Source organism: Trichoderma gamsii (genome assembly GCF_001481775.2).
Source record: "Trichoderma gamsii strain T6085 chromosome Unknown Scaffold_5.2, whole genome shotgun sequence".
Taxonomy (NCBI): Eukaryota; Fungi; Ascomycota; class Sordariomycetes; order Hypocreales; family Hypocreaceae; genus Trichoderma; species Trichoderma gamsii.
Window position 1 is genome coordinate 1,123,179 of NW_020171342.1, and position 13,090 is coordinate 1,136,268.

General features: G+C 47.7%; 3 protein-coding genes across 3 annotated transcripts, besides 2 other annotated features; 1 reads left to right on the top strand and 2 right to left on the bottom strand.

Moving 5' to 3' along the window:
* Nucleotides 1–3,346: 3,346 nt before the first annotated feature.
* Nucleotides 3,347–3,667, top strand: TGAM01_v202254 (hypothetical protein; the record flags this gene model as incomplete). The annotated part of the gene is made up of 2 exons (XM_024548957.1): nucleotides 3,347–3,369; nucleotides 3,499–3,667. 2 exons carry the CDS (start codon nucleotides 3,347–3,349, stop codon nucleotides 3,665–3,667), a joined length of 192 nt encoding a protein of 63 aa, XP_024406360.1.
* A 1,705-nt stretch (nucleotides 3,668–5,372) lies between these two features.
* On the bottom strand, nucleotides 5,373–6,543 carry TGAM01_v202255 (hypothetical protein; the record flags this gene model as incomplete). Its single annotated transcript, XM_018807156.1, has 3 exons — nucleotides 5,373–5,886; nucleotides 5,960–6,215; nucleotides 6,276–6,543. 3 exons carry the CDS (start codon nucleotides 6,541–6,543, stop codon nucleotides 5,373–5,375), a joined length of 1,038 nt encoding a protein of 345 aa, XP_018659664.1.
* A 3,461-nt stretch (nucleotides 6,544–10,004) lies between these two features.
* On the bottom strand, nucleotides 10,005–11,660 carry TGAM01_v202256 (carboxylesterase; the record flags this gene model as incomplete). The annotated part of the gene is made up of 2 exons (XM_018807155.1): nucleotides 10,005–11,360; nucleotides 11,430–11,660. 2 exons carry the CDS (start codon nucleotides 11,658–11,660, stop codon nucleotides 10,005–10,007), a joined length of 1,587 nt encoding a protein of 528 aa, XP_018659663.1.
* Nucleotides 11,546–11,558: a sequence feature (Short protein (TGAM01_v202257, PON29149.1) was converted to a misc_feature.).
* Nucleotides 11,615–11,685: a sequence feature (Short protein (TGAM01_v202257, PON29149.1) was converted to a misc_feature.).
* The last annotated feature ends 1,405 nt before the right edge of the window (nucleotides 11,686–13,090 follow it).

Below are 13,090 nucleotides of genomic sequence, written 5' to 3' on the forward strand. Positions count from 1 at the left end.
GCTGTTATGAAGCGTCTCTGAATATATAAAAATTGTTGATCCCCTTGCTCCTTATGTTGCTCAGCTGTTCGTCGTTGGTCGCTATATAGCCTCAGGAGAAGTTACTGGCATTTATTTTGATGTCATCTTACTTTTGAGCAGTATCGCCTAAAAATCCAGGTATAATACACCGGTGCTCCAACTCCATTAATCACCTGAAACGTGCACAACTACAGGTAGGCAATGACGCCCCGCCTATAATTTGGCAGTGAGCCTCTTTGGCAATGAGAATGCTAAACAGCAGACTCCAGTGGAGATATGACCTTATGTTGACCAAACCTCGCAACTGTATGTGAACAATCCAGGTTACCGGACTTGGTGATCGCAAATGTCCCAAATAGGTCATAGTCTCCATCTTGTTATCTTATGAATTGTATTGTGCCAGCCTCAGGGCAGACACACAGGGGTTACAGTCTCCCCAGAGGACCGCGACTTATCCAGCTACAGAACCGTTACCATCTTCTTGTTACGAAGACAATATACTCGGAGAATGCACTTGACCGAATAGAGAATTACAAGCCGACCATAAAGTTGTAGTGGATCTGCGCTGATCTGTGTGCGTCAACATCGTAGCGTCATGCGTTCTTGATCTACTCTGCAAAACGTCTTTTGATCTTCTTGAGACAGCCATTTCCAATGCAAGCACAGAAGTGTGAAAGCAACACACAAGGGGTGCGTCTGTGACGATAACCTTGCTCCGCTGGCAGCCCACTGCTCTGCGCCGCTTCTTCCTACCGCACGCAATGTAGAAAGTGTGATACAGATATTTGCAAACTTTGCCAGCGTGATGACGGATCAAACAACGATTTGCGGCTAAGAAGACACGAGAGGTGCATAGCTAGCGTTTAGAATATTGACTAATGTGGCGTCTGTATCTGCTCCCAACATACAACATACATATCAGTAGGTATGGATGCAAGGCTCTTTTCGAAAGAGGCTAATCTTGTGATTCGGCCAGGTCGTGGTCGGCTGCGTCTGAAGGAATCGGACCGTCATATCTGAAGGAATCGGAATCAGACTAGAATGCATGCAAAAATTGGCAACATTGGCCGGAGATCCTCATGCCTGCTGGCCCACATCTGATACTGTTGCTACCCATGACGATGAAAGCCAAGCTTGGTTAGACAGATTAACCCTTCTCAGCCTTTCTACGCTGCTCCAGGCCCTTGCTCGATCTGCACCTTGTATCGGAAATTTTCAGCCGCTCTGGCCATGTCGGGGCCGAGAGTGAGGGCCGAGAGCAAGCAAGCAAGCAGGTAGAAAGTGTCAGTCACCCTGGATATCTTCCTCCCCCGTATTTTCTAGGTTCTCGGCCATGAAAGGGATCGAAAATGGCCGCGTGGGTGGCATCCGTTGTGGAGCAAGGAGGCGGAATGGATGGATGCTGCAGCTAGAGAGCATACAAGTATTGCATCTTTTCAGCTTGGTTTGTGTGGTGTGTACGCAATACATGCATAGCGAATACACGGGAAGAGCATAAACGCTGTATAGTGTATACGGCGTTTACGCGGATGAAGCGGAAGAACAGTGAGGAATTTGCGCCAGAGACCATCAAGGGAAAGTAGTCCTTCCTGATGCGGGTATCCAGTCACCAGATAACTCTGAAACAAGGGGTTGTCGTCGTTCTTCTCCTGAACTAGAACCGACCTTGTCCATTGTAATTCAGCACATCGGCTGTTTAACTGCAACATACTCGGACGCTACTGCAATACGATCAAATGGGCGAATGGGGCAGCCACATGGGAAAAAAAGGAGCGGCACACCTGGTCGGTATGCCGTGAGTGACCTGGCTGTTGAAGCCTTCCGTAACAACCGCAAAAAGAGATCGACCCATTCAAAAGTGAAAAGAGCAAAATCGTAATTCAGTGTGATCCCACAGCAACCTAAATATCCCTGCCGCAAAGCCAAGATCATTCAAGCAGTGGTGCTCACTGTAACCCATCCTCTTTGTCTAGCATCCACTGGGCTGCATTTAGCATATTAGCCGTCGTGTTACTAATAGCCTGGTGGAGAGAGAGCCGCTTGTCCAGTATCGGGACGGAGCCGAGCTCGGGAACGTGTGGGGAACCATCGGTAGCGCGATTGCCAAAGGAGGAAATCGAGAGATACTGAGTTAGTATCTCCATTCTCCAGCCAGGCTCCATCTCGGACGACTGGGGCTGGCCGGATTGTGTTGTCTGTCAAGCTTGGCGGAAGAGGACAAGTAAAACGAGCAGCTGGATTTTTAAACAAGCCATGGCGTTGCTGGCCGATTTCGTTTTCGAATTGGAATCTAAACCTCACGCCGCTGAAAGCTGAAAGACGACCACAATGCAGTTGGAGCAGACTCATTACGAGTCAATGCTAGCGGCAACGGCTCGGCAGCGCAGCTCGAGACCGAGTCATGATAAGTGGTTCCACAATAACGTCGTGATTGACGTCAATCTTCGGGTTCAATTGCCCAGAAAAGGAGAGTCTAGTAGAGAAGAGGGCCAGCCAGGATATCGGAGATTCAAAGCTTTCTTATCTTGTCTGCAAGGCCGATGCCGTAGGAGACAAGGCTGCGACCCAAGTCTCAACCCGTGAGTTGCTGCCAACAAAAACTTTCTTCTGGATGGTTGTATAGGAGCTAGAATGATAAACGATAATGCATCTAGAAGCTTCAACTTTGACAGGTTTCGTGGGTCCAAGGGGGGCTGTTTTGAGCCAAGGGATCGGTGGACCAGTGTTTTGCAAATCGTAAGCACCGTATTTCTGTAGCGGAGATTTGGCAGGGCATCCACCACGAGGAAGCGAGCGATAAGTTGGCTTGGAGCTTGGCAGAATGACATGTTGAAAGCGCCTCGCTGGGAGAATAAAATACTCTTTTCGCCGATATTCATGATCGCCTTGATATTCAATCATCAAAAGTGCATCCTGCATCTGATTCTTCTCTAACTACACCGTAAAGATGCTCGGGATCTTGCCTTCTTGAAGCGTGATGGGACGAATGACTGTTTGAGTTTCTATCCAAGAAACTCGTCAGTGCCATGTTTGATATCTTGCTGGAAATGATGGGCGAGTAGCTTGTCAATTACCATGCGATTTGATTTGCGGTCAGAGTGACTTCAAAACACATGGAAATTCGGAGTCATGTTGTAAAGCCGTATTTCTTGGAGAACGTTGAAGGTCAACGAGAACTTAGTTCCTCAGGCATCAATCCTGCCCTCTTGCTTGCATCGCATTAAACCAACACGACAGGAATGAGCATGGACCAAATCCTGGCCCCCACGTGCGCTCTTACGGATACCTATCCAGAAATAAACCCAGTGACAAAGCGATAATTTTCATGCCAGGGGCTTTGCGGCTCTCGTAAGTTTGCCAATCATCATTGCAACTTTTGGTATTACTCACTACGGAGATTCCTCTGCATCAATGGCAAGGCCGATTTGCTGACTGTGGAACTCGGCCATTCAGAATTGCCGACACAAACGCCGACAGGACTGGAAGAAAAAGAAACGCGAACGCCGATAATCAGATCGACCACCGCATTTACAGATTACACATATTTCTTCCATCGTTACGTTGCATTGGCAGAACCACCACTGCTGAGGAAAAATTGACCTGCATACAGACTCCCATCGGGAAATTCCAAACAAGGAAAAAGTAACGATAATGTAATCACATTTTCAGCATTAAGAAGGTTACCCATCAAAGGCACAAACGTCTACTACTAAGGTATTACGAAAACTCAGCTCCGCCAAGGTGTGTTGCTACGCAATTGCTAGCGGCTTCCAAGAGCCGCTTCGCCGTGGATCTCACTCCAGAATCATGCGTCGATTCCATCGATTCCATAAACCCAGTTTTCTTCCTAGATGGGAAAGGGGATAGAATGACATTCTTAGCGCAAGTTCTACCGCAGGCTATCCAATACTAGTCATATCCTTCGCCGGCGGCACAAGCGGAGATTCGCTTCGAGACCCCAGAAAAAAAGAAGCTAAATGGCATGACCATTTGGCAGGCTATAACTTCCGCTTTGGGACAATGGACCCGGTAGGCATATATGGACGAAGCTGCTGTCCCAAGATCTTGGCTCAAGAATGGGGTGGAGCGGGTAAAGTGTCATTCTATTCAAGTACCGAGCATTCCCATTGTTTGTTGTTTGTCTACGCAAGGAGCTTCTCGGTATTATTTCCTGCTTCCGTAAGTACCATTTGAAGCACACACAGTAACTGAAGCTTATCAAACGTATTCGATTTAGTGGATATATCATTTCCTTATTAGTTCGACTTATATATATACCTCCAACACCTATATCTCCTTTCGGCATCTTTCTCTCATCTCTCCAAGAACAGAAACATCAGCCTTGACCTCAGAATACTCTCCTTTTTTGCAAAAAGAGAAGAAAAAAAAATGTGCGCCCAAAAAACCAAAGCTGCCGAAAACCAAGCTTCAGGACCAACCGGGTTCGAATATTATCAAGCACAGCTAGCTATACAAGCTGAGAAGACACATAACCAGCTGATAGAGCTGCTTGAACGCCTAGAAAACCAAAACTCTGGTTATAGACCATCTGAAAGTGCGACGAGGCAAGACAATACGCGAAGCCAAGAGCTCAAGAATGCTCCTTTCTGGATAACACCAATCTCTTCAACCTCGTCGTCATCATCAACGCCGCCATCATCATCATCATCATCTTCTTCTTCTTCTTCCATTTGAGACACCACTGCTTACGGAAGACGAGGCTTTGTCTAAAGCTGCAGCGAACATGTCACCATACTTGGAGCGTACGAAATGTTATGCTTCTCTGATGCAATTTTGGATTTGAATTCAGCAAAAACACCCCGTTTGGTTATCTGAGCAGGATACTCGGATACTGCGGGTCGGAGTTGAGGTGTAAAGGATAAGTGATAGATCAAACTTTTAAGGCAGACATATGCGGCAACGTATTGTCGTGATGATTCATCATTGTGCCCCTACAGGCATAGGGCTTTGATATGATATGAGCTAGGTAGTACACCAATGCAATGGTGCAAACAAAAACATTTCAAAATTCTGTGGCTTTTGTTATTCTACGTGATAAGTTGTCCTTTACGCTTCTTTCCGTGTCACATTACACATACTCCCTCCAACTCGTTGCGAGTGGCATCTTGCGGCCGCTTTCAAAGAAGAGAGTGCTTTCACGCACTATCTGGAGGGGTTTACACGACTCCATATAAGCAATGTCTGACATCTTAGGGCGCAGAGTGGATAGGTAGTGTATGAGTAAACTTTGAGTAAGCATATAAAAATGTAACACCGACGACGTTGAATAAGATTATTCATCTTCAACATTATATAGGGGGTACCTGAAAAGCCAAATACCCACAACGCCATCAAATAGGATACACAAGCTTGACTCCCGACACTTTTCCCTCCCGCATCTCCTGCAATCCATCCAAAACGCCGCTCCAGCTTCCTCTTCTCACGCTCTGCGGATGCGGCCGAATCCGTCCCTGCCACAGCAGCGCCTGCGCCAGCGACACAAACTTGACTGCGAAATCGTAATTCTTTGGGTTGGCCGGAACTTCTTGGCCTCCAAAGTCGAAAGCCTCTCCAAATGCCGTGTAGGCCATGATGGGAAGGTTCTCAACGTCCTTGCGCGGGAGCTCTTGTAAGCCACTGAGGCCGGCGTATTTGCCTCCTTGGCTGCTCAGGGCGTTGCAGCATATCTCGGCCGTTTCGGGCGTGGAAACGGTATCGAATGCATGTCCCAGCTGATTTTCTGTAATTTCGCGGATGGACGCGGCGCATTTCGGCGACTTGTAGTCGAAGACGTGATCTGCCCCTAGGCTACGAACGAGCCAGAAGTTTTTGGGAGAGCATGTTGTGACGACTTCTAAGCCAGACCTGAACCATGACATTAGCGACTTACAAACAAATGATGCCATTACACTATCCCCTTCCCTCAAACAACACTCACAGTTTGGCAAATTGAATTGCCAGGGTGCCTGTTGCCGTGCTACCGCCATGTATCAAGACTGGAAACGACTTCATTGGAGGGTCGTCGGGCCAAGGCAAATCCAGAGACTCGTAAAGGCCTTTCCCAACAGTAAGAATGCCAGCGCCTAGTGTTGCGGCCTCTTCAAACGACATGTAATCGGGTATCTTGAGCTGAAGGTCTCCTTTGGCAGCAATGTGTTCGGCAAACGCTCCGTCTTCGTGATTCGAGTAGTTGCCTGTCGCAAAGGATTAAAAGTATTCTTCAGATCGCTGGTCTATAGACCATATGTACGTACTGCCATGAACCATGCCCATGACTCGATCCCCGACATGAGGTCCATGCTTGACAGCAGGGCCAACTTGCTCGACAACACCACTGTAGTCACAACCAACAATCGCTCCGGGACAGGCTAGGTCGTCAATCTGCTTCCAGTCAACCGGGTTTAAAGCCACAGCGACTGTTTTAACGATGATATAGTCATCGCGAAGTTTGGGCATGGGAGTATCGGTGACGATCTCGGCCTTGCCAGGGCCTTTCATCTGGATTGCGGTTTGGGTGGCCATTGCGATCTACGTGACGCAGGAGAAAGGAACCTGATGGGAATGCAAATAGAAGTTACGCATCATTTGTTTCATATTTCCCCAGTTTCAGCGATTGACAGATCACACTACCCCGCAATAGGCTTTTACCACGCTTGTTCGGCTGTCTCTCCACGTTGCGTGCATGTAGGGTTTGCGACAGCAATACTTCGTAGCTACTCACAAGAGACAGTATGCGACAGAGGGCCACCATGTAGTTCTAAATGTACAAGTTATGTATGTATGAAGTACGAGACTATTCATCGATTCATTCCAAACCTTGTATCGTTTTAGCTCAGCCCGACGTATGAAGGATCGACGGCGGTCAATAGAGTTTGAGCCGCCATATGTCCTCCGTGTCAGGCTCTGGTTAATACGTCACATTTCAATACAATGGAGCTAGAGGTCAGGCCTATCAGAGAATATCACAATAACTTCAATTCCATCTAACAATGGAAATCTGTCTACTTTGACGGATACACTGATACAATAATTCTAGTTGAAGGAAGATGCCCGCTCGCTATGGACTTCCGTCTCCTCCATAATGGTAATTGAAATGTCGTATTGGGCCGTTATCCCAGTTGTACGAAGACGGTTTGCTCGACATGGTGTTCCGTCTCCTGATGGCAGGATGGTGCTTGAACGTTGTAGTGGTTGGTTACTCCAGTGAAAGGAAGACGGTTTGTCTGCTTTCTATAGACACATCCTTCTTTCATCACGCTCCTTGCCACTTCTCTTCTACATTCTTCAAAGTCCGTCACCACATCCAAGGACTTCTCCTTTGCGTCTTTCTATCAGATCTTCCGCTCCTCTATCAGAGTCTATCACCGCCAACTGCCTCTTGCCAACATGATGCTCTCGATGAGCAAATCGATGGCATCGGCCAATCCATGCCCAAACCCTCATATTCCATAGACTAGGTCTGAGTTTAGCGATATCCTAGCGGCATCCTTAGTCCAGGAGCATAGGATTCAATCAGAGCGAGCTCTACGTGCGTACTGGGTGCAGGCTGCCAACATGAGGAAAGTCGACCAGCCCGTCCCTCCATGATGGCGCTTGAAGAGTTGTAGTGGGCAGCTATTCGAGTTGACGGAGGACGGTTTGCTTGTTGGGTCGCTATGGGCTTCGTCTCCTGGTGCCACGATAATGCTTGGGGAATAGATCCCGCATTGTTCGCCCAGTGATTTCTATAAGGCATCGTTAGCGCATCGAATTAAAGCAACAAGGAACTCGGCTGCAATTTTACCATGTGAACTCCTTTTTCTCAGACTCGTCTGACAATGACAGGGAGGGAGGAGGAAGCGGCTGGAAGGTCCCAAACTGATGATTTGGTGATATGCAAGGGGCCGCTCGTCCAGTATGAAGAAGCCGTTCCAAAAAATCATGGGCGTCAACTTAAAAAGCAAATCCCGATGTATCGAATCTGATTGTGGTTCAACGCGCGGCCAAATTTCTCTTTAAGTGCTTCTGGATGTATGACTGCTTGTTTTTCTTCTGTACTAGCCATATAAGCAGATGAACACACCCGCGTAAAGAAGATGGAGGATTCTTGCTGACATGAACACGCATCGACTGGCGAGCCATCATCCCAACACAACGCTACCAACGGAAAAAAGTCCAAATTCCGCATTGGAAAAGACGCCAATACCGTTGACGCGCCCCAGTCGGCGAGTCTCTCTCGTGGCTTCTAGTCCATTCATGCCGGGCAGCTGGATGTCCATAAGGACCAAATGGAAGCCGCCACTCCTCACCGCGTCACGACCATATATGGATGTAGGGGGGCCAAAAAGGAAGAGAAAAGAAAAGAAAAGAAAAGAAAAGAAAAGAAAAGAAAAGAAAAGAAAAGAAAAGAAAAGAAAAGAAAAGAAAAGAAAAGAAGAACAGTAGAAAAGCTGATGTTTGCTGGATTTATGGGGAGTTGGTAGAGAAGGTAAGAGAAGAAAGAAAAGAAAGAAAAGAAACCTTGGAATGAATGGGGAAAAAGACATGTCAGCTGGACGGGCCTGGCAGCTGTGGGTCACCGCTGATATACGGTGCTTCAGCTCTTACTCCCATCGTTCCCTACGCTGAGCTCACTTTCCATCTTCAATGCTGCAAAAAGAATCTCCTGGCATCTTGACCGCCAAAGCAAACACTTAGTTCTGCACGTCATTGCTAATTGGATGCATTGAGACAGCAACAGCCCCCTTTCTTCTCGCTAAACGGAGACGCTACAGCAACACCAGCTAGCAATAACTCGCTTAAATGATGCCGGGAACAGGCGATAGGACGTCACAAGACATTAGTTTTCCGAGGGTAAAAGAGTAATTGCCGTGCGGAGCAAACAAACGGTGACCTTCCCAAGAGAGATGCTGCTCGGACCACTTGTGCAAAGCAAATCATAGCACAGCTCGGTAGCATCACAGCAGCATTTCACCCAATTTGGGACTTCTGATGAGCTCTTTTCGTCCCTGGCACAAAGAACTGTCGATGTTTGCTGATATGCAATCTTCTATGTTTCTTTCTGACAGCCAGGCAACAAAATGCTATATGCAGCTGGCCTCTTACCCTCCCCAAAATTGCAACCATGGGATGCTGCTTCCCACTTCACCAGAAACTCCATCGAACAAGCATCTCAAGATTATTCCAACTCGTCATCTTTACCAAGAAAGTTACTATAGCGCTCTAGCAAGCTCAGTCTTCTCTATCCTGTCCTTCTGTGCTCGCTTTGGCTTTTGAAGACCATTTGGCTGAGATCTTAGCTGGAATGATTGGCCTCAGCGAAGCTGGTGCAGGGTACAGCGGAATTCGGCTCGAATTTCGCGATCTTTGATCACAGTCCGATTCACGCAACCTTTCGAAATTCCCTCCAAAAGCCCGCGCGTATTTCGCGCTGCTTCAGCATGGTACATAAAGAATGTCCCATCGCCATAATTTCTGCTGCATTTCCTTCCTCTCAAGCACTCCGGAAGGGTTGATATATTCCTTGACCGTCTCAATACTGCCGTCGCTGGTTTCAATCTGTGGCAAAAGCAACACCCTGGCGACATAGATCGGTACAGACAGTATACCAACTGTCGTTACGACTATGGAGAAGGGGAAGTGACGCCGGAGGGGCTGTACATCTCTCGCATCATTTCCACAGCTTCAAGTGCTCCCCTATAAGATGCTCAAGAAACCTCATCAATCTGTCCCGACTCCCCTTCCCCTTCCCCTTCTATCGTCATAACCATGCGATGAAGCGGCCAAGATAACCATACCTACAACCAAAGGAAAGTACGAGAACGATGCAACAATATTTGCAGTGAGTATTGTTCATGTCTTGAATTATTAAAGAAGATAGGTATTACCGCTAATGTTCATATTATAGGTATAGCCTAATCAGAATTTTATCTACGCATCACGTCCAGCATGGCATGGTATGATTCAACATTGGTAGGTTGTCATTCTCACTTCGCCAAAAGCAACTAAATTTCTAACTCGGAAGCTAGACTCTCCCAAAATGCACATCGACTCATTTGCGCCTGTGGGACAGCCTCAACAACTGTGTTATTGTTGTTGATTACAATCCTCGACCCTCCTGTTTGTCCGTTCCACTGTGGCCATGATGGCGACCCGGAAAATGCAAAAGTATTTGGATTCAATGAACGAACAAAGGAGATGTAATAGCCCTGAAGCTGATCAATGTTGGTCAGGTTGGAGTTGTCATAACCGCCTCCAAAAACTGCTCCTAGATCAAATCCGTGGGGAACACCAACTCCGCTCTGAATATTGCTCTGTGTCAAGACATTGAAGCGGTAGGCCCAAACGGGCTGCCCAGCCTGTATAAAATATTTTCCAAAGTTGAGTCCGTGGCAGGTTACGAGCACATCACCATAAGCAAGTTCCGCTGCTGGGAACCAAGCCGCATGGCCATTGAAAGGAGGCTCAATGTTCTCGGGATACTGTGCAATGATTGCAGATGTGTTTTGGCTCGACAAACGAGGGTAGTTGTCCTGGAAGAATGATTCAATCTCTTCAGGAGACGACGCGTTGGGAGCACCTAAAGTCGTGCCTTCATCTGTGACACTGCCAAAGAACATGGGAACTTTGACAAATTTGCCACTCTCGAAAGCTTCATAGGCGCCAGTCTGGAGAAATACGCCATCAACGCAAGGCACATATGGGTAATTGGGAAAATTGGATCGGCCCGGATAGACAATGGGTACGTTGAACTGCTGCAGCGCGGTGGTGCTGAGACCGCGAAGGCACGATAGCGAGTCGGAACTGGAACCACATCCGGAATTGCTGACAAGAGCATCGTATTGGAATTGAATCTCCGACAGTTTGGGCTGAGTGATCTCTGGGAGTGACTCAAACATGGCTCCAACGAAAAGACCCTGATTCTGGCCTCCGTTGGCGAGAAGTTGCAACGATGCAGCCTCAGCACCTGCGCTCTGTCCATGAACGATGACATGGGCTGGATCGCCACCGAACTGAGCAATGTGCTGCTGCACCCACTTCAAGGCAGCTTGCTGGTCGTATAGGCCGGCGTTGGCCACTCCGTTGGCCTGAATCTCTGAGCTGGCAAGGAAGCCAAAGATACCCACGCGATAGTTTAGGGTCACAAGCACGATTTTGTTACCAGAGTTGGCCACCACGCCACTGCCATCCGTTCCTGCAGAAGCCAAGCTCTCAAAGCCTCCTCCCTGAATGAAAACCCAAACGGGGAGCTTGGAGTTAGTACCAGCACCCGAAGGGGCCCAAACGTTGACAAAAAGGCAATCTTCACTTTCGCCTTGTGGATTTGTCCCACCGTTGGTAGCCATGCAAACATCTCCAAACTACAAGCCACGAAACAACATATCAGATGCAAAGACTACAATGGCAGCGAGGCGGACTGATATTCATACCTGGGTAGCAGACTGGACTCCAGAGACTGTAGGAGGGGCAGTTGGAGCCTTCCATCGTAAACTTCCGGTTGGAGCCGCTCCATATCGCATGCCTAAGAACTTGTTGATCCCGCCAGATGTTGAGCCTTGGTATGTAGCATATCCCAAATTCACCTGTGGTGACTGAGCACTGACAATTGTGACAGAGCCCAGTAGGGCGCAAGCCAACTCCAAAGGCCGAGATACACGCATTATGACGAATGGAGATATGTCTTGAGCTGCTTTCGACGCCCTAGAGTTGAATCTCTAGCAGATACTGTCCTTCACACGCGCCAGTATTTATACTCTTGAACGGAAACATGTTGATGCCGGATAACACGGATTGATTATATTGATAATCCCGACGGGACGGGCTTGCAGTCGATTCCGACTACCAACTTTTACAGGCCCTCCCATGGGGCTACTGTACGAACAGGCACGATGATGAAGCTATTTATTACGTTTTACCGTACCACTCACCTATGGACTATATGCCAGACCCATCTTCACGCAGCTATGATACTACCACTTGCCTTTTGCACATTTAACGATTTGAAGCATGGGGCGGCTAAAATCGTATTGGCTAACATTGTATTGGCCGACGGGTAACCCAGCTGCCTTTAGCGCAGAAAAGCCCTTGACAATTGGTGACCAGCAGGGGATAATACCTGCTTGGAAGCTTGCTGATGGAGAGTTTTGTGGGCAACTATGCTTACAATCCGCTCATACGAGATTCTGAAAAGAATACCTATCATTGAGTATGACTTGCTCAATGCAATTGTATCAAGCCTTCAACATGGCAGATTGATTCCAAAACAATCTGAAGAATATCTGGGGATAGGAACAAGAAGCAAAGCAAGCGGATGACTGCATATTCATACGGAGAAGAAAGCAGCTGCTGCGAGCCTATACGACCAATCTATATGAGCTATACGCTTACCTGCCGAGGATATAGGCATGAGCAAACAAGAGACGAATGTTTACAATTTGACGATCTTTACCCGTTGAACAAGAACAGCAAGGCCGGTTGTTATATTCCAATGCGATGCTCTCACACGACCTGGCTTACACGACAAAGCCAGCCAGCACACCGTCTCCTCTGATTTGACTGCTATTTCTGGATTGAGCGCTGACAAGTGAGGAGTGAAAAAAAGAAAAGGGAACAAATGAACCAAGTACAAGTGTTGCTGCCGATGGTAGGAGTAATAGCTGTGGTTTACGCTGGCGATATTGTTCTCTATCCAAAACAGGCAGGTGTACAAACTTCAAGCACAGTCACATCACTCCATCACGATCAATTTGAATCCCCTCGTTTTTGTTGCCCAGTTACGTCATATGGTGTCTGTCATCAATAGCTCAGCAGTCGCAGCTAGTATATGAAGATGATACCAGCATCTATCTTGCTTACTATATACGACAGCGTGGACTATGGCGGCTACAGCATGTGAGGCTGAGCTATCCTCAGCTACTAACCCTGCATAGGTAGCGAGGACAGATGCCGAAACCGTTCAACCTAGCCGAAGAGAGAAGAGGATGTGACCATAGCTAGCCATCAGCCACATGTATGAGGGCAGCTTTTTATTTGCCTGGTCCTGGCAGGCTTTGGGTGACTTTATTGGCCTTGTTTTCCAAGCAAGAAGGAA